This window comes from Microtus pennsylvanicus, chromosome 13, assembly GCF_037038515.1.
Source record: "Microtus pennsylvanicus isolate mMicPen1 chromosome 13, mMicPen1.hap1, whole genome shotgun sequence".
Classification (NCBI taxonomy): Eukaryota; Metazoa; Chordata; class Mammalia; order Rodentia; family Cricetidae; genus Microtus; species Microtus pennsylvanicus.
The window spans coordinates 52,037,271-52,056,241 of NC_134591.1; the positions used below are offsets into that span (position 1 = coordinate 52,037,271).

Here is an 18,971-nt window from a genome sequence, read left to right on the forward strand (position 1 = left end):
TTGGTAATAATGTTTTTAACATGAGTCTGAATATCCAGCAAGGAAAGAACATGAGGAAAAAGGAAATAATAAAAATGGATTTTGAAAAAAACTTTCTGATCTCTCAAGCCGGGCAGTGGTGGTGCATACCTTTAGTCTAGCACTTGGGAGACACAGGCAAGCTAATCTCTGTGAATTTGAGACCAACCCTGGTCTATGGAGCAAGTGCCAGGTCAGGTTCCAAAGCTACACAGAGAAACCCTGTCTCGAAAAAAACAAACAAAAAACAAAAACAAAAGATGGATTTGGATGTATACTGTGAATTCCATAGTGTGAAAATTTGGGGGCAAAGGGTGTAGAAGTTGGATAAGATTCTGAAGCTGAGGGCAGAGCTTGGGACTGAAGCAAGGATGGGAGGGAAATGGCATAGTGAGATGTTAAAGCTGGGGACATGTTCGTGTCTGGATGAGGCAAGGGGGCTGTGTTCACTCCTGTGCTTTCTGCCAGGCTGCACTGGGAAAAGTGTTTTCCCCCCTCATTGATACCAGTCTGCGTACTGCAAAGCATGCTAGTCTCTGCTACAGCACAGGGCTTGTGGAGGGGCCATGGTTCCATTCATTTGTTCACTTCCCAGAGACTTAATACTAGCAGGTGCTTGGTGTAGCCATGTCTTGTGCAAGAACAAGCATGCTGAGACCTGTGTCCTTAAGTGAGTTTTGTGAAGACTGTGGTGTGCACTAACGCAAGATGTCTACAGCATCACTAGGCAACACAATGCTCTGGGACCACTGCAAACACAGTCAGTGATGGCAATACATCCATGTGGCCCATGACCAGACTTCTTGACTGGTTTAGGTGTGTCAGACACTTTCACAATGCTCGCAGTCCAGTTAATTCACTTATCCTTGAAATAGCTCCATCTCTCCCACAGGAACACACCTCCCATCTTCTTGGTCCCTCTTCTGCTAGTTCTTCATCAGCTCCTCATCCCTAAATGGAGGTGGGTCCCAGAGCTAATGGAAGCCTGGGAGTCCGAACTGCCCCTTTCCATTCCATTTAGTTGCTTCTATGTGTCTCAAGTAGTTGTGTCTCCTCACTCAGCCCTTCCTACCTCTGTGCTTCCATGTCTGTTTGGAAGGAAACCAGTCATGCCTACTCCAAAACAGACCCTGGACTGGCCTCACCATCCACAAGGACTGTCCTCAACCTATCTTAAGCACCTCATCCCCTTACCTGATGCAGCGCCCTCTCAACAGGGCTCCTTGCTACCCTTGCTCTTCCTTAAGTGTCCCCTCTTCCCCCGTAGAGTATCTAGAATGAACTTGTGGGAAGGTCAGCTGCACTGTGCTGCTCTGCCCCAGGCTTCTCATCACACGCCTGGGTAGCGCTGCCCCCACCCCTGTTGCCTTGCCTCTTGCTCCCTGCTTCCCCATTCCCTGCACCCCAGCTTCACTGGCCTCTTTGAGATTCCTCTAACACACTCATCACCCTTCTAGGGTAGCATCCTTTTTACCCTCTCCTTCCTACGTTAGCATGGCCAGCTCCTTGACGACCATCACTCATCACCAACGGTCATTTACTCAGTAAACCATTTCCTGCCCACCATTTGACATTTCACATTCCCTTGAAGTTCTTCACTTTCCAGGCCCCTTTCCTTCTCATTAACATCCTTGTTATTGCTTGTTGTTGCTCCTCCTGTGTGTAATAAAGGCTCTATGAAGACAGATGTGTGTGTGAGAGAGAGAGAGAGAGAGAGAGAGAGAGAGGAAGTGTCTAGTGAATTTTTGTTGAATGAACAAATGATTATGTCTGGGCCTCATTATTACTTGGTGAGCACAGCAGCTGGACATCAGCTCGATTTCACAGATGAGGACACTGAGCTTATAAAATGGAAAGCTAGATAAACCTCATATCTTCAAATTCATGACCCTTTTCACTTCATGCATAATGATTTAAGATCTGAACACTATGGAACCTGCTCTGGTCTGTATATTTTATACTGCTCCTCCCCTGGCTATAGTCCTGACTGGGAGGTGAAATTCAGGACACCTGAAACTCTGAATTGCCTTTTCCAGATCATGTCCCAGATGCCTGGGACTGTGGAATGCCATGCCTGACTGGTTTTGAGCTTACTGGCAGCATCAACACCAGTCTTGTCCTCCTCTTCTTTCTCTGCCCTTTGCCTGGGCTTGAAGGATGCTTACAGGGCAGCTACTTCCAGGATGCGTGGGAAGACCTTGAACCTTGTGGCTGGGAGGATTCTCACGTGTGGAGGTGAGGTTCTTGGTAACACAAGATGAAGCTCCAAGAAGCGAAACGGTCAGGGCAGGATGTATGAACATTAACAGAACAACTGAAATTTAAATCTCTGGATACAGAGTGGAAGATGGTTCAGTGGTTAAGAGCACTTGCTGCTCTTCAGGGGACCTGGATTTGATTCCCAGCACCCATATGGCAGCTCACAACCGTCTATAACTCCAGTTCCACAGGACTGACACTCTCTACTGGCTTCCACAGGCATGATACACATGTAGTACACAGACACAAATAAAGGTAAAACACCCATATAAATGAAAAAATCAATCACTCACTCAATCAATCAATCTCTGGACACACTAAGCAGTGGGTTGGATACAGCTGAAAACAAAACAGCGAAGAAAAGGCTCAGGAAGCTCATAGGTGACAGAGAGAGACCAGGAAATGGGAAATCCAGGGAAGAGTATAAAAAACATGAGGACTCAGTTGAAATGGTCGAAAGTTCCCAAAGGAACTGAAAGCATGGAAGAGACAGGACATCTGGAGAGGCAGTTGTTAAAGTTCTCTGGAATCGCTGCAGGATGCGTGAGATCGCAGAGGACCCTTATGTGAATAAGAAATGAGAGCACAAACAGGAAGTTGGGCACACACGCACATGTGTGCACTCACACACAGACAAAGACATTACGAACATCCAGGGGAAAGACTGCATCCACAGAAACAGATCCCAGTTGCTAATTCCTTAACTACTATAATAAAGCAGAAGCTAAAAGAAAATGGAATAAAGCCTGTACCCCAAAATTCTATACCCAGTCAAACTATCTTCTTAAATAAAGATGAAATAAAACATTCTCAAACAAAACAAAACTTGGAGAATTGAGCACATTGTCTCACCACTAAATGTAGATGGAAAAAGATCCTGACTGGACTACATGAATTATAACAAGCAAGAGCCAAAGAGTCTGGTAAACTTGAAAATGTACACAGATGTTGTCTGTATAAAATGATGGTTGGTTTAATGTTAGTAAGTCATATACAAAGATCTATATTAAATACAGAAAACACATGCTAGGAAATCCACTATCTGTTCATTGAGAGCAAGAACACAGGAAACTGAGGGAAAAAAGAATTCATTTAACTCGATATAGGACATTGACATTTGCTCATAGCAAATATCCTTCTTTATAAGGAAATATTAATTGGCTCTGTCTCTTATGGCCAGAAACATGATGACTATGAACATTTTCATTGCTTCTACTCAACTCTCTCTGGAGCCGCTTCCCAGCAGAGTGACACAAGATAAAGGAACCATTATTATTGTGATGTTATTGTCTATGCAGTACCCACAGAATCTGCAGAGAAGTTACTAGAATTAGTGATAGCCTGGCAAACATGCTGGAATAAAAGATAATAAAGTCAACTGCATCTCCCTCCCTCCCTCCCTCCCTCCCTCCCTCCCTCCCTCCCTCCCTCCCTCCCTCCCTGTGTGTGCACACTTGTGGAGGTCAGAGGACCCCGGGATATGAGGCAGGGCCTCTTTGCTGTTCACTGCTGTGCACGTCAGGCGAGCTGGCCCACAGGCTTCTGGGCCATCTTCTGTGTTTATCTCCCCCTTTCCACAGAAGCAATGGGATTGCAGATGTGTGCGATCACTCCTGGCTTTATGTGGGTTCAAACTTAGGTTCCCACACATGGCTGGCAAGTACTTTACCACTTAGCTATGTCCCCAGCCCCTCAACTATATTTAATAGTTTATTCTTATATAATGTTTACATGGTATTTGATAATTTATTTTTTTGGGGGAAGGAGTTGAAACAGTTTCTTTGTGTAACAGCTCTGGATGTCCTGAAACTCACTCTGTAGTTTGGCCTCAAACTCAGAGATTCTTCTGCTTCTGCCTCCTGAGTGCTGGGATTAAAGGTGTGGACCACTCTTATTTCATTGAAACTAAGAATTATTGCCCGGCAATGGTGGTGCATGCCTTTAATCCCAGCACTTGGGAGGCAGAGACAGGTAGATCTCTGTGAGTTCGAGATCTCCTAGTTTACAAAGTGAGTTCCAGCATAGCTAGGGCTGTTAACACAGAGAAACATTGTCTTGAAAAAACCAAATCAAACCAGTCAACCAAACAAACAAAAACTAAGAATTATTCTTCATCCCAAGATACCACAAGGAGAAAAAAAAACCACAGGCTGCAGAAAAGAATTATTTCTAACACATGTATCTGAAAAATGATTAGCATACAAAATATATAAAGAATATATGAAGAGAGCTACCCCCAAACAAAACTGACAAAAACAATAGAAAAATTATAAAAACTTATTTAAAAGTTAAAAATAGATAAAAGCCATTTAACATAAATTGAAGCAGGGACAGTCCATAAACATGTGTAAAGATACCCATCTTAATTAGCAATACAGACATGAAAGCTAAAACAAGATCCCTTTTTTGATCATTAGGATCTCTCTCTCACACACACATAAATTAGTAAGTTGAACAATAGCAAGAGTTGGCGAGGCTGAGGTAATAGGGACCTTTATGCATTGCTAGTAGGAATATAAAGCAATATGATCACATTTCTCAGTAATGTTAGTTCTGGCCGTGTGTCCTGAAAAATCTTTGCAGATATGTGTGAATGCAAGAATGGTTAATGGTGGTGTGTTTCTAATAGCAAATAACTGTTGTTTACCACAGGCCCCTCAAATCTAGACTGGCCATATAGTGTGTGTGTGTGTGTGTGTGTGTGTGTGTGTGTGTGTGTGTGCACGCGTGCGTCTGTAATCCCCACTGGAAGACTCTACCACAACAAAACGGCTCAGTTCTATGTGTCAAGATGCATGACTCACAGAAGCATGAAGCTGAACAAGAAATGCTAGCAACAGAACACACAGACAGATTATAATTCTATTTGTCTAAAATGGGAAAACCGTGAAAACAAAAGCATACCTTGTATAAGATTACATAGATATGTGGTAAATACAAGACCCAATGTGGCATATGCATGACCTGAGATGGGCTGGCTAGTGGGAGGGGTGGGTTGAGAGAAAAGCAATGGAGAAGCCCTGGAACTGGCTGATCCCGGGTGCCTGGGTGCACAGGTCTTCGTGGAATAGCAATTCACTAACGATTGTGGTGTTTATATTTGCACATGAAGAAATAAAAATGGTCAATGCAAAAAAAGTGAGGGAACTGTCATGAATATGATTGATTGGACCAACGTAAACAAAAACAGGAGTCAGGTTCTAAGGAAGATTATTTGTTCCTTAGAACAAAAGAACAAGGCCGGGCGATGGTGGCACACGCCTTTAATCCCAGCACTCGGGAGGCAGAGGCAGGCGGATCTCTGTGAGTTCGAGACCAGCCTGGGCTACAAGAGCTAGTTCCAGGACAGGCTCCAAAGCTACAGAGAAACCCTGTCTTGGGGAAAAAAAAAAAGAACGAAAAAGAACAAAGGACTTAGGATAAAATCTCCAGTGTCACCATCATACAAGGGTTCAATGAAGATGGTGCACTCTTGGACTGTTAGACCCAACAAGAGGTTCTGGTGAAGACAAGCCCAAAACTTCAGAGAGTACAAGAAAAACACTGTTTAAAGTAACTCTTCTATCAAGCCACAGCGAAAAAATGCTTTTAAAATTAGCGTTATTTTGCATGTCATGTTGACTACATGTGTCAGGTTAATCTATACTCAAACAGTGCAAATTGACATTTATTTTGTCCACATTTATAAAACTACACGCACATCCTAGTTGTCAAAAAAAAAGACCTTCTTTTTTTTTTTTTCTGTGTAGCCCAAGCTGGCCTCGAACTCGTGATCCTCCTGCCTCTGCCTCCTTCAGCAAATCCTACCGGCGTGCGCCACCACAAACGGCAAAAAGACCTTCTTAATCGTTAAGTTTGTATGGTTCTGTGTAGCACATGCCTTTCATATATGTGGCAGGGTGGAGAGGTTTTTTTTTTTTTCTTTTTACCTGGAATGAATTTTTGCCATTTCTGATCCAGATTGTACTTCACACAGTGATTTCCTGAAGGAAATATAATGATCTGTTCATCGAAGAAGAAGATATTGTTGGCCACGTGGGACCGAAGACCAAAAACATGCAGCGCCTGAGCTACCACGGTGGACATGGTATCTGTCAAAGATTACTGCTGAAGAAGAAGCAGCAAGTCGGTGAGCGTGGAGAAGCACGTGACATGTCCCGCCCCGCCCCGCCCACGGCCCCGCCCCAGTGGACTCGGCCTTGGGCCCGCCCCTTCTGACCCCACCTCACCCCTCCATGCCCCGCCCCCAGACCCCTCTCCTTGTCGCCCTACCCCAGCGGCTCCTTCCGCCCTTTGCCTTTCTCTCTTGCGCTCTCAGCGACCCCAGGATCTTCGGAGGACCCCAGAGAAACGCCTCACCTCTCTTCACGACTCTGGGTTACCAGACCACGCAGAGATCTACAGGTACTCCTCCTAAAGATCCGGCGCAACCCGGGCACGCCCAAACGCCGGAGCCGTTCCTATAGCAACGAGAAACCGGAACGGGGCTCTGCACCCGGAAGCGGAAGTCCGGGCCGAAAAGCCAGAGGCTAGTGGAGAAGTTGCTGGCTCTGGTGCTTGCTTCTTCAGGGCACGTGGAGCGGCGGGCGCACCCCGCGGGGCGGGAGGTCGCGAGATGGACACCCCTCCGCTCTCGGACTCGGAGTCAGAGGAGTCCCTGGTCTCAGACCAGGAGGTAGGCGGCAGCGGGGCTCGCGGGGCGGGACGTGGAACGGGAACCCGAGCTCTTTGGTACTGACGCGCCCGGGTCTGTAGTTGCAGGATGCGTTTTCCCGCGGACTTCTGAAGCCAGGCCTCAATGTTGTGCTCGAGAAGCCGAAGAAAGCGGTGAATGATGTGGTGAGCTCGCTCGCGGGTCGGGGTCCTTGGTGTGCACAGGCGCCGTACTCCGTGGGAAACCGGTTCTTGTGAGAAAGATGCTGCCAGCGCCTTGAACAGGCGGTGCGGCTTCCTGTGCTGGTGTTTGAGCTTAGCACTTTGGGCTCGAGAGAGACAAACTCTGGGTTCTCATGGGCACTGTATCTGACTACCTAGAATGGTCTGAAACAGTGTTTGGCCGAATTCAAACGGGATCTGGAATGGGTTGAAAGGCTCGACGTGACCCTGGGTCCAGTGCCGGAAGTCAATGAAACTCAGCCAACACCCGAGAACAAGGACCAGAAGAAAGGTGTTAACCCAGAAGACGACTTCAAGAGGGAGATGAGTTTGTAAGTCTTGTTCTGGGTCCTTTGCAATAAGAGAATCACGGGAAGGGGAACATAGTATGGCTGCACCCTCAGAGGCACCGAGGAGTTAGCACGAACCTGAGAGTGGAGCTAGGGTTCCTCCTGCTTGAGAGACCACTCCCTCGTCTTCACTGAACCCTGCTTGAGGGATATTTCAAAATAATTCGTTTAAAGTTAGTGTGGGTGCATCCAGTCATTAGAACAGACTGCCTAGGGGAGGTTGCGAGTGGACTTTCAGTACAGGTTGGGAAAGAGTTCGGTTTGTGTGCTAATGTACCTTTAATAAGCTCATCGTTTTAAACAACTGATATAATTTTAGAAGCATTTTTCCTTAAAAGTCAGTGAAAAGTGAGATGTCTCTTATATATGAAATTGGGAATTAGTGGGGTTTTATTGCAGTTTTTGTTTGTTTCGTCTTGCTAGTGCCGGTGGGATGTTGATAGTCTGGTCAGCTCCTGCGAGGCAGTAGGACCCTTTATTTCACACCTTTCTGCAATCTCAGCTACCGCCAGGCCCAGGCTGCTGTGCTCGCGGTATTACCCCGGCTCCATCAGCTCCAAGTCCCCACCAAGCGGCCCACCGATTATTTTGCAGAAATGGCCAAGTCCGATCAGCAGATGCAAAAGGTAAGAGAGACAGGCAACTTTTCCTTCTGGAAAGCCAAGGCTTTACCGTGAAGTATGTCTCTTCAGCTGGCTCATTTGCTGTCGTCTTTAAAGAGGATTTGTGCTAGCTGTTTTCAGTATTTCTGTGTGAGTCCCTGCCTCAGAGGCACGCCAGTCCCTTAGATACAATAGGGAGAGAAGAACTGGAAAAAGTGTGGTCCCTGTAATAAAGAAGACTTGCGTATTTTCTCCCTGACAGGCTTGGTGGCATGGTGTATAGATACAGCAGTCTTGTAGTTCTGAGCCCACTTTGCCAATGAAAACACTACTGCTTGTAGAGAGGTTTTTCTTCTCTGGGTCTCCGTTTTCTAGAAAGTGAGGGGTAGATATATGACTCAGATATAGTGTCATTTAGAGTTGGGGGACTTGATCTTCACTTAACTTTGGGAGGAAAAAACTTCCTGATGTCGCATCTAGGATGTATTTAGATTGTTCCCTTGTCCTCAGTCTTCATCTCAGAGAATTCTAGGTGGTACCCCCAGAAGCTAACCCCGAGACAAGCCCAGCTACACCTGATAGTCACACCGATGACTACCAACGCTTTCAGTAAAATATATGTGTTTGATGGGGGAGGCACGGGTCAGTGTGCAGGAGTTTGTTATATACCTGGCCTGTTAGAAGAGGGCATTGAAGTTTAGCCTTAATCTGTAAACAGGGCTGGGAGAGACAGGTCTCGTGTGACAAGCAGGTGGCTTTGTGTAATAGAACAAGCATGCTGAGGCAGGGCTGCTTTTCAGCTCTGGCTGTGCCCTGACACTTTTTTTTTTTTGATTTTTGAGACAGGATTTCTCTGTAGCTTTTGGTTCCTGTCCTGGAACTAGCTCTTCTAGACCAGGCTGGCCTCGAACTCACAGAGATCCGCCTGCCTCTGCCTCCCAAGTGCTGGGATTAAAGGCGTGCACCACCATCGCCCGGTGCCCTGACACTTTTGGTGCCTTGATAAAGATTCAGCTTTGGGGCTATATTGTCTGTATGTGGGAAACTAGGGAAGTTCCACAGCTTTCAGAGTTAATGGAACCCCGGAGTCCTGGTCCAGTGTGCTCCGTATAGTGCCTGACAGCATCCTGTGTTTTAGATTCGACAGAAGCTGCAGACTAAGCAGGCTGCCATGGAGAAATCTGAAAAGGCCAAGCAACTTCGAGCGCTTAGGAAATACGGAAAGAAGGTAAGAAAGAACACCTGCACGGATAGGACAAGGCCAGGAGTGCTAGGGCAGGTTGCTGTGGTCCGATTTGGTTCCGGCCCTGTGTGTGTTTGGTCCTGTGGGCCTTACTGGCGAAGTGTGTCTGCCGGTATGCCTGAGTGCAGGTTCACTGGCACCATGGGACACTATGGTGCACCCAACACAGTATGGTAGCAGCAGGTGAGCTGATGGATAGATAACCTTTGGGGTCGTGGTTTGGGATGCATGACTGACTTTGTGTCTATCTTACAGGTACAGACTGAGGTCCTGCAGAAGAGACAGCAGGAGAAAAAACACATGATGAATGCTATCAAGAAATACCAGAAAGGTCAGTGTGTCTGCTGTGGGTATAGGGCAGCCTGGGTATTGGGTACCTTAGAGCTAAGGGAGTATAGTGTAATTTAGTGCTCTGTAGTCATCTTGCTTTCAATCTACGGGGCTTAGGCTTGGGAAATGGTGTGGGGACTGAGGTGTGCTCTTTAAAACATATTTCCTAGAAATACAGTGGTGCTGATGGAAATTCTTCTTCCTTCCCAGGCTTCTCTGATAAGCTGGATTTCCTTGAGGGGGATCAGAAGCCTGCTGAACGCAGTACAAAGGCCAGAGCCAAGAGCCAGCAGATGAGTAAAGGGTAAGGGCTTTCAGTTTGGTTTGTCTTGTGATGGCTAACAGTCAGTCCGGTGATGGAGCTCCCCAGGGACGGCCTCCAGTGTAGAGTGCCGATGCTCAAAGGACAGTGAGTTTGATCCCATGGGACAGGCCCGTGTCTACAGTAGTGTTTGGAGGGGGGTCGGTATCTGGATCATTTGAAATGAGCATCAAATGGCTGTTTTACTACAAGACCCTCAGTGATGGTGGGGAGTTCAGCCATTCATTAGGAGGGAGGCTTCCAGCCTTGTTGTTGCTTTGTTTACTGAGGCGTGGTTTGTGCCCCAGGGCTATGAAGACCTAAAGGGGCGGGGTTCACTGTTCCTCTTCAAAATCTCACTTTCTGCCCTGGTGGGCACAGGCCCATAGGTGATGATTTCCCTATGTCAGGATTAATGTGGAAGCACATTTTAAAGTCCTGGCACAGTCTGGGGATGGCTTCCTAACTGGGACTGTCCCACCTGAGCCTAGTGTGAAGGACACGAATGTCTGAGCAGGAAAGTGGGAGAGAAGTGTTTCAGGAGGAAAGAACCGGCGTGAGCAGAGGCACAGGGATGGGAGCCAGTGGGTTGCATGTGAGGAGCAGCCTGTGTTGCCCTCACTAGAAAACACTGTGAGGCCAGGAGCTAGGGAGCCTTCGTCCTGTTGGCATTAGGGGGCAGATACTGGCTTGACTCACTCATGAGCAGATCACACTCGCATTTTGAGAAGGTAACAGGGTGTGTGTGTGTGTGTGTGTCTGTGTGTGTCTAAATAAACGGCAGTCAGGGAAGTGGAAACATTAGTGATAGTGCAGAAGCCCCAGTGAGTAGTGGTAGTCCCTCGAAAGTGCCATGTGCAAGGAAGAAAAGTGAGGGCTGGTTAAGATGTCAGATGAGCAGGGTGCTGGGCAGATAGTAGGAGACACCAGTCCCAACTTGGCATCTCTAGAGCAGCTGGAATAAGCCCAGGAGGGGAGGTGTGGTGCTTGGCTAGGCTGAATTTGACAGGTTTTAAAGTTTGTTACATTTGAATGCTCACTGATTTTGCCCTCCAGAGAAATAGAGACAACTAAGGCTGAGGTGAGCTAGCGGGATTGAGTTAGATAGGATGCCAGTGGAAACTGGAAGCTGAGTGGTGTTTTTAGATCCTTTTCTGGATTTTCTTTGTTAGTTTTCCTTCTCTGGAGTTACTTCATTACCAGATGAGTTTGCCTGGGTGGTTTGTAGAGTGAACGTAAGGCTGAGAAGAGACCTGTAACAGTGGTGCCTAAAATCTTCGCAGAAAGGCCATAAGGCTTATCAGTCAGGGTTATAGTGCAGTAATCTGTGGGGCCCCTTTTTCCAGGCCCAGTGCCAAACGACGGTACAAAAACCAGAAGTTTGGTTTTGGTGGAAAGAAGAAAGGCTCCAAATGGAACACTCGTGAAAGCTACGACGATGTCTCCAGCTTCCGAGCCAAGGTGGCTCACGGCAAGGGCCCCAGGAAGCCTGGGAAAAAAGGGGCAAATGTAAGTGAGGGGTCCAGGTGGGGGCCTAGTCAGTCTGTTTTCACCCTCAAATCTACACCTCTTGGTTCCTTCTCACACTGGCACAGAAGGCCAAGAAGTATGTGACTACCTTTGAATTTTTTGTTTTGTCCGTGCAGAAGCGCCCAGGAAAACGAACAAGACAGAAAATGAAGAGCAAAGCCCGCTGAGCAGCATCGTTCTAAAGAACCAAGGAAAAGGGCGAATGTACGGACTGCAAAACACTCAGAGCTTTTGTCTTTCTTTTTGTAGAATTTTTTAAAATAAATTAAACTTATAAAAGATATTCTTGGGTCAAAAACAGAGACTAAAAGATTGAGAAGTTTGCATATTAAATAATATTGCTGACTATTAGTCCTGCCTTTCTTTGGTAGCTGCATGCTGAGCCTATACCTCACTTTTTCCTCGCCCTTTTCAGCTGGTCCTGTCACAGCCAGTCCCTGGAGAGGAAGTATGTGCAATTAGACGGCCAGTTTTCCTCAGTCCATTCAGCTTGCATTTCTCCGCTCGTCTAATTTTCCTTCCTTTGTCCTTAGTTTTCCTGAGTGCTCTGCCATGTTATCCACCTTACAGTTTTTCTGTGACAGCCCAGATCTGCCATATGCAGCGCACAGTGCCTGTCTGCGCTCTATGCGCTACCATACAGTTCTCGAGCTTTAGGCAAGGGATTGGAGATTGAAACACACAGAGAGTCGTGGACCTCTAGTCACTGGTAAGAAGCCCTTTCTTCAGTAGCAACATGGAGGCTTACATACCCAGCAGTCAGGTGGGCCAACAGCTGAAAACCTTATCCTCTGATCCTCAAGGCCAAGGCAACTCGTGCTTGAAGCAGAGCTGGTAAACAACTTTGACACAGCTTTCAGTGACTCAAGTCAGAAGGAAAGTAAAGATCTCTAGCAGGGAAGAGCAGCTGGAGGCCAGGACTCCAAATGGTCCCAATGACTATAAACCATCACTTGGTCTCTGTTTTAGCACATCTAGGCTGGTCACATTATTTCCTGTACCTGCTGTTCCCTGTCTTTGTGCCTTTTGTTGAGTTCTATTTTTTCAGTATCTTTTAAAGAAAGCAGCTAAACCGTACGCCTCCCATTTCTGAAACTGCCTTTAGTTTGACAGGCGTGCATAGTTTGACAGACGTGAATTGCTGCCGCCTGTGAGGAATGAGGGGCTTTTTCCATCCTTCCCTCCCAAAGCTCCTCTGAGATGGGAAGCCCGTGTTTAGTCTTTGATTAGGCTTCTTGGAAAGATTGGGCTTTTATTTATTTTGTTTTTTAGTTTGTTTGTTTTTGAGAAAGGGCCTTTCTTTTGCCCTGGCTATCCTGGAACTAGCTCTTCTAGACCAGGCTGTCCTCACACTCACAGAGATCCGCCTGCCTCTGCCTCCCTATGCTGGGATTAAAGGCGTGCGCCACCACACTTGGCAGGTTCAGATTTTTCCATTTTAGAGTTCTGCATGGTGATCTCCTCTTCCTGCCATTTCATCAGCCCTGGAACTTTCCACAGTTGCAGTGTCCGAGTGCTCCCGGAATGGGAATGGTAAGTTTTGTGAATATTTTCTACTATCTTCTTCATCTTCTTTGAACTATCCCATTTCTTGTACATTTGGGTCCAATTTGTATTTTGTTTGTTCGTTTTGACACAGTCTCATGTAGCCCAAGCTGGCCTCCAACTGATCCTTCTTCCCTTTACTTCCCAAGTGCTGGGATCATAGGCTTGCACTATCATTCATTCCCCCGCTCAAATCTGTTACTTCATGTGTGTACAGTGTGTTGATGAAGTCAAGGAAATTAATCTTTTTTTTCCTTTTTTTTTTTTGAAATTAATGTTTCTATCTCATTCTTAGTGCATTGTGTCCAGAGCGTCCTACTAGCTCCTAAAATAACAGGACTGGATTAGTCCGCCCCACTGTGCTGTATATACACTTGCATTTACTGTTTTGGTTGTTGGTTTTTCTTTTTTTGTTTTTTGACACAGGGTTTCTCTGTAGCTTTGGAGCCTGTCCTAGAACTAGCTCTTGTAGACCAGGCTGGTCTTGAACTCTCAGAGATCCACCTGCCTCTGCCTCCCATTATTTGTTGGAGCCTGCTCGTTCATTCCCTGCCACTTAGGCCCGAAATAATCACTCAGAAACTATATTATTTGCAATACTGTTCAGCCAATAGCTTAAGCGTATTTTTAGCTAGCCCTTATATCCTAAACTAACCCATCTCCATTAATCTGTGCATCACCATGAGGTCATAGCCTACCTGTTCTGCAAGCTCTAACAGAGGCCTCCATCTCCTGTGATGCTTACTCCCCAACTCTGCCCACTCTCTATATATCTCTTTAAGTGCTGGGATAAAAGGCGCCACCGCCGTCCGCATCCCTGGCACCTGTGTCCCCGCCCAGTGCATTTACTGTTTTTGTAGCCCTTTCCACCCTGTCTCCCTTTCACATGCAAACCATTGCCTACCTCATAATTAAGTTAGACTCCTAGTACAGACCATTTTATATCCAGTAGTCGCTGGGGTTATGTAGAAATCTACCTTGTTGCTCTATCCAAAGAGAGTTTATTTAGCTCAGCTTTGGAGGCTGTAAGTTCAAGATGGTACAGCAGTTCCATCTGCTCAAACTGAAAAAGACTTGCCACTGTGCCATTCCACCCCCAGAGGACCACATACCTTCAGCACATGAACCCCTGGGGGCACATAGTGTCCAGACACTGGGCAGCTTTCCCTAATGCTGACGAGCTGGTCCAGCTGCAGCTGCTGAGATGTGTGTGGATGCTTGGGCCTTCGGGTGCTGGTCCTCACTCTGTGTTAAAAGGGCAGTGACCAGCTTGTCTGCCCTCTCTCTGATTCTGAATCCATGCTTTATTTTTTAAAGGAAGCAAATGTTGAAACCACATATATTTAGTGGAACCTGCATGTTTTCTTATGGCATACTGGTGCACACATGGGGCAGTTCTGGTTTTGTATGTGAGTGAATTTCTAGAACCAAATAAGTAGTTTTGGTGAGCTCATTTTAGCTAAAAATTCTGATCACGCAGGCATGTTGTCAGAAGGCCTGAGATTAGAGTTGACAGTACCGGTGAGGTCCAGGAGTAGAGCACCTAGTTATTCCAGCGGAGGCCTCGGAAGGCCTGAGATTAGAGTTGACAGTACTGGTGAGGTCCAGGAGTAGAGCACCTAGTTATTCCAGCGGAGGCCTCGGAAGGCCTGAGATTAGAGTTGACAGTACCGGTGAGGTCCAGGAGTAGAGCACCTAGTTATTCCAGCGGAGGCCTCGGAAGGCCTGAGATTAGAGTTGACAGTACTGGTGAGGTCCAGGAGTAGAGCACCTAGTTATTCCAGCGGAGGCCTCGGAAGGCCTGAGATTAGAGTTGACAGTACCGGTGAGGTCCAGGAGTAGAGCACCTAGTTATTCCAGCGGAGGCCTCGGAAGGCCTGAGATTAGAGTTGACAGTACCGGTGAGGTCCAGGAGTAGAGCACCTAGTTATTCCAGCGGAGGCCTCGGAAGGCCTGAGATTAGAGTTGACAGTACCAGTGAGGTCCAGGAGTAGAACACTTAGTTATTCCAGCGGAGGCCTCAGAAACAGCAGCTTTGAGTTGTGTGTGGAGCATCCTGAGATAGTTTGCAGTGGCGAGTTGTGCATGCTGCACCCTTTAAAAAGGTTTAGAAATGATTTATCTCCTTTAATATTGAACAAAGGCACGCAGAGTCCATTTTACTAGCTCAGCCTTCTGTAGGACTTCATCATTTCCTCTGTCATTCCAGCCCTCAAAGTGAGCAGCGTGCACAGCAGGATCCATATCACTTGAAGTGTAAATGTCATCTGCATCGAAAGCTAGCTAGTTCCCAGGGCAGCGTATCTGTGCTCTGCACAGTTGCAGTGTGTGTGGATTTCAGTTATGAACGTGCTCGCGGCTTGTCAGTGCTTCACACTTGCATCCCTGATGTGTTGCTGGAGGTGATTTCGTAAAGTGGAAACCGCCTGCCAGCCCTTCAGTCCACAGGATCACTACCTAAGTGACCCATAGCTTGGCGCTCTGTCAGCAGCTTTTCAGTCTACCTGTGTCGGTTAACACATTTTAAAAAGACACACGTGCACAAAACAGTGTGTAGTTCTGTTGCCTCCTGGCCCCCAGTTATGAGCTCACGTGTTATTTAAGTCTTGGGGAGAACTGACCTGCAAAGACAAAAGTGTGCATAGAAATGAAAATTGTAAGACGGGGCTACCACTCAGAAAGCAGCAGTGAAACCGTAGAAATGACTGACGTGCGATGTTATCACTAGACGTTCCAGACACAAGACATCCACTCGGAGACACACGGCAGAGAACTTAGTGATATGAACATGATGTCCAAAGGAAGTGGCAGTGGCAGCAGACTTAAGGACCCTCCAGGAAGTCACGACGTTGGAAGCACGAATGGTTAAGATGTTGGAAGGGGATCCAGACTCGGGAGGAAGACAATTTGCCAAGGCAGAGAAAAGCAGCAGTGGGCCATGAGGTGGCTCAGTGGGTAAAGGTGCTTGCTGCCAAACCTGATGTCTTGGATTCAGGCCCAGGGACCCACGTGGTAGAAGGGCAGAACTAACTCCTCCAGGTTGTCCCCTGACCTCCACATGTGTGGGCACACACATGTACAATACACAATGTAATTTTGAAAAACAAGATGCTTCATGATGAGTGCCCGCTTACCACCTGCTAGGACCTGGGTTCAGTTCATAGAGAAAAGCTTATTCAGTGTCACAGATGATTTCACAAGACAGATAGCTTTTCTCTTTACAGAGATGAACCTTTGGATCATGGTGTGCTGTTTTACATTACCACTCACTAGACAAACATGAATCCTACAAAATTTTTCCTGCATCTAACAGTGAATGTTGAAAAAATACCTTAACAGATTTTGTAATGGTCACAGAATAATTGTATTTAACTTTCCCAATGATTACAATCACTTCATTATTTCAGCCACTACTCTGCAAAATAAAAACTAAAGCAGAACTATGGTGACTCTATGGAAAGGAACAGATAGATATCCAGGAACAATGATCGCATTTAGAGTTTAACCTTGGGACAAAACTACTCAGTGGGCTGGAGAGATGTCTCAGCAGTTAGCACTGGCTGCTCTTCCAGAGGACCTGGGTTCAATTCCCAGCACCCGCATAGAGGTTCGCAAACTTTCGTTCTAGGGATCTGCTGACTTCTGGCCTCTGCAGGTACCAGGCACACACATGGTGCAATACATACATATAATCAGGACACCCATACAAGTAGTTTTTAAAAAATTCAGACTCAGTTTATATCATAAATTAAGATTTGTTTCTGCACCTCAACTGTACTACTTAGGCACCAAAGAGATTGGAGTGCTTTGCAAATCGAAGACCGAATGCCCAACAGGCCCTTCCAGTGGTTTTAGTACAAGATGTTAGTGGAAGTCATTGGATCTGAAATTTGTACACGTGAACTGATTTTTCTGGCCACACAAATGATAACCTGGCTAGCCTAATCTAGATAATCACCACAGACATGCCAAATGATTCCAGATCCTGCTGAGCTGACGGTGTTAATATCAAGGTGAGAAAAGTTTTCAGAAGCATTTTTTGAGGTTTCTGGAAGAAATCATTTACTATTTTCAATCAAGTCACCTCTCTCTAAGCTTTCCACATAGTCTCTAAGATTTCTATGTAGTTCTGTAGGTAAAAATGTATAACTATTTGTCATATAGTTGAGATTTACAACATCACATAGGAAGAATCTGGAAATACTGATGGTGTTTTCCTCTGCCTTCTGATGCATTTGTCATGGGGGTGGGGATATCATCAGAGTTTTCTATATTATTTTTTACAATGAGGACAAAGTTATTTGGTTTGAATTTTACTGTGCTGTCCCAATCGATGATCTGAGTGTCTTTCTCTTGGCGAAGGAGACAAGCAAAAGGGCATCATATTTTCCATACAAATTTGCTGATATGAAAAGATCAATAGCTTTTTTGGTGCTCTGAAAATCGAATGTCTCCATCCTAAAAGGTCGCCATTACTTCTAGGGTCTTCAGAGCCCAGAACTTTTTTGCCCAGCATTTCTGAACGTCAGAACCACCCTGTCCTACCTGCTTTCCAATTGTCCACATTGAAAACCACACCTGTATCCTCTCGCTGCTGGCACCCTAGAGAGCAAGCTCCAGGAGGTGAGGAGCTGCATCTCCATCCTAGGACAACATCCAACACATACTCGGGATTCGGCATGTTTGTTGAAGGAGTCACACAGAAAGCAGACACACATTTTACAGAAACGATACTGTTGTGATAAACATAACCAATACATTTTAAGCAAACATCATAAGGAAACATGCTGAGAGGCCCACTCAGCGTGGCTTTCCATGTCTGCATCTTGAAGTTGGGGGTACTCTTCCTGAACAGGACTTCCCATCCATGTTGAGGCTCCTCAAGTTTCTTCTGTCCCCAACCATCTTTCTGAAACCAGCTGAGACACATCTAACAGGTCCACAGCCCCTGGATCTAATGTTTTGGGGAGTATAATGTCTTCGATTGTCACCAGTGTCACTTGACATTGTTCACAGGTTTATAGTGAGCAGGCGCGGGGTGCCTCAGGCCTCTTTCAGTTTGGACAATCTATTATCTGCAGAGTCCAAAAGGGTCTGAAGCAAGGCTGACCCAGCAGCCAGCCACACTGGTCCTTTCTGTCACACAGGGTAAGTCTGCCACCCGTGTCTAGGAAGGTGAAGGATGTGACATGTCCATGTGTAGTCTTTCCAGCCAGGGATCCAGGGCTTTACTCTTGAAGAGAAAGGAGAAAGTGCTGTGTTAAATTACTTGGACTTCCTACTGTTTTCCTAAGTTGCCTCTCTCTCTCTCTCTCTCTCTCTCTCTCTCTCTCTCTCTCTCTCTCTCTCTCTCTCTCTCTCTCTCTCTTCCCCCCCCCCCCCTTTCTTTTTCTCTCCAGTTCTTAGTCACACCAGCCAAGTTCCAAGTGTTCACTTGTCAGGTGTGGTTAATGGCTACAGCACAGATACATAACATTGTAACCATGAAGGAATGTTCTCTTGGGTCAGAGTTTTTTGACTAAGTTATTTGAACACAAAACACATATGCAGCCTCCAAAGGGGTCGCGACCCACAGGTTGAGAAACACCATGTTAGAGACGCAGTAGTTAGGCACTAGAGTCTGGCCACAGGGGTGCCGTGACTAACCAGGAGGCACTATGTATCGGCTCCCTTGTTTTCTGCATTCCTTGTTTACAAAGTCAAGCTTCCAGGTGCCCACATATCTTTAATATGCCCGGTACTGTGGGAAACTGCTTGGCTAAGTGTTTGCTAGCTGACTCACATCTGTGGAACTTTTTCATTCATGTCATTATGTAAACCTTGACATCATCCAGACACTAATGACATCACACCTGGCTGGGCTATACTACTCTGTCATTGTGAGAATACCTGATTTCTCAGTGTCCTGAGGTGAACAG

The 18,971-nt window shown here is 46.3% G+C and overlaps 2 protein-coding genes across 2 annotated transcripts in view; one reads left to right on the plus strand and one right to left on the minus strand.

The window, feature by feature from the left end:
• Positions 1–6,724, minus strand: part of Cfap57 (cilia and flagella associated protein 57) — a 67,629-nt gene extending 60,905 nt beyond the window's left edge. Inside the window, exons 1-2 of the mRNA XM_075945781.1 lie at positions 6,637–6,724; positions 6,207–6,384 (exon numbers count right to left, since the gene is read on the minus strand). Coding sequence (XP_075801896.1) covers positions 6,207–6,363 — 157 coding nt within the window. The 5' untranslated portion in view covers positions 6,364–6,384; positions 6,637–6,724. The remainder of the gene's footprint in view (positions 1–6,206; positions 6,385–6,636) is intronic.
• Positions 6,725–6,766: 42 nt separating this feature from the next.
• Positions 6,767–11,859, plus strand: Ebna1bp2 (EBNA1 binding protein 2). The gene is made up of 9 exons (XM_075945782.1): positions 6,767–6,952; positions 7,033–7,116; positions 7,312–7,484; positions 8,005–8,128; positions 9,243–9,332; positions 9,603–9,678; positions 9,888–9,981; positions 11,325–11,487; positions 11,625–11,859. Exons 1-9 carry the CDS (start codon positions 6,893–6,895, stop codon positions 11,673–11,675), a joined length of 915 nt encoding a protein of 304 aa, XP_075801897.1. The 5' UTR covers positions 6,767–6,892; the 3' UTR covers positions 11,676–11,859.
• The last annotated feature ends 7,112 nt before the right edge of the window (positions 11,860–18,971 follow it).

What these genes read in the sequence shown, in the direction of transcription:
- Ebna1bp2 (XM_075945782.1), top strand. Translation starts at nt 6,893, where the DNA reads ATGGACACCCCTCCGCTCTCGGACTCGGAGTCAGAGGAGTCCCTGGTC. An exon ending in AGAAAGCGGTGAATGATGTG is followed by an intron (nt 7,117 to 7,311) that starts GTGAGCTCGCTC and finishes CTGACTACCTAG; the next exon opens with AATGGTCTGAAACAGTGTTT. An exon ending in CTGGGAAAAAAGGGGCAAAT is followed by an intron (nt 11,488 to 11,624) that starts GTAAGTGAGGGG and finishes TTGTCCGTGCAG; the next exon opens with AAGCGCCCAGGAAAACGAAC.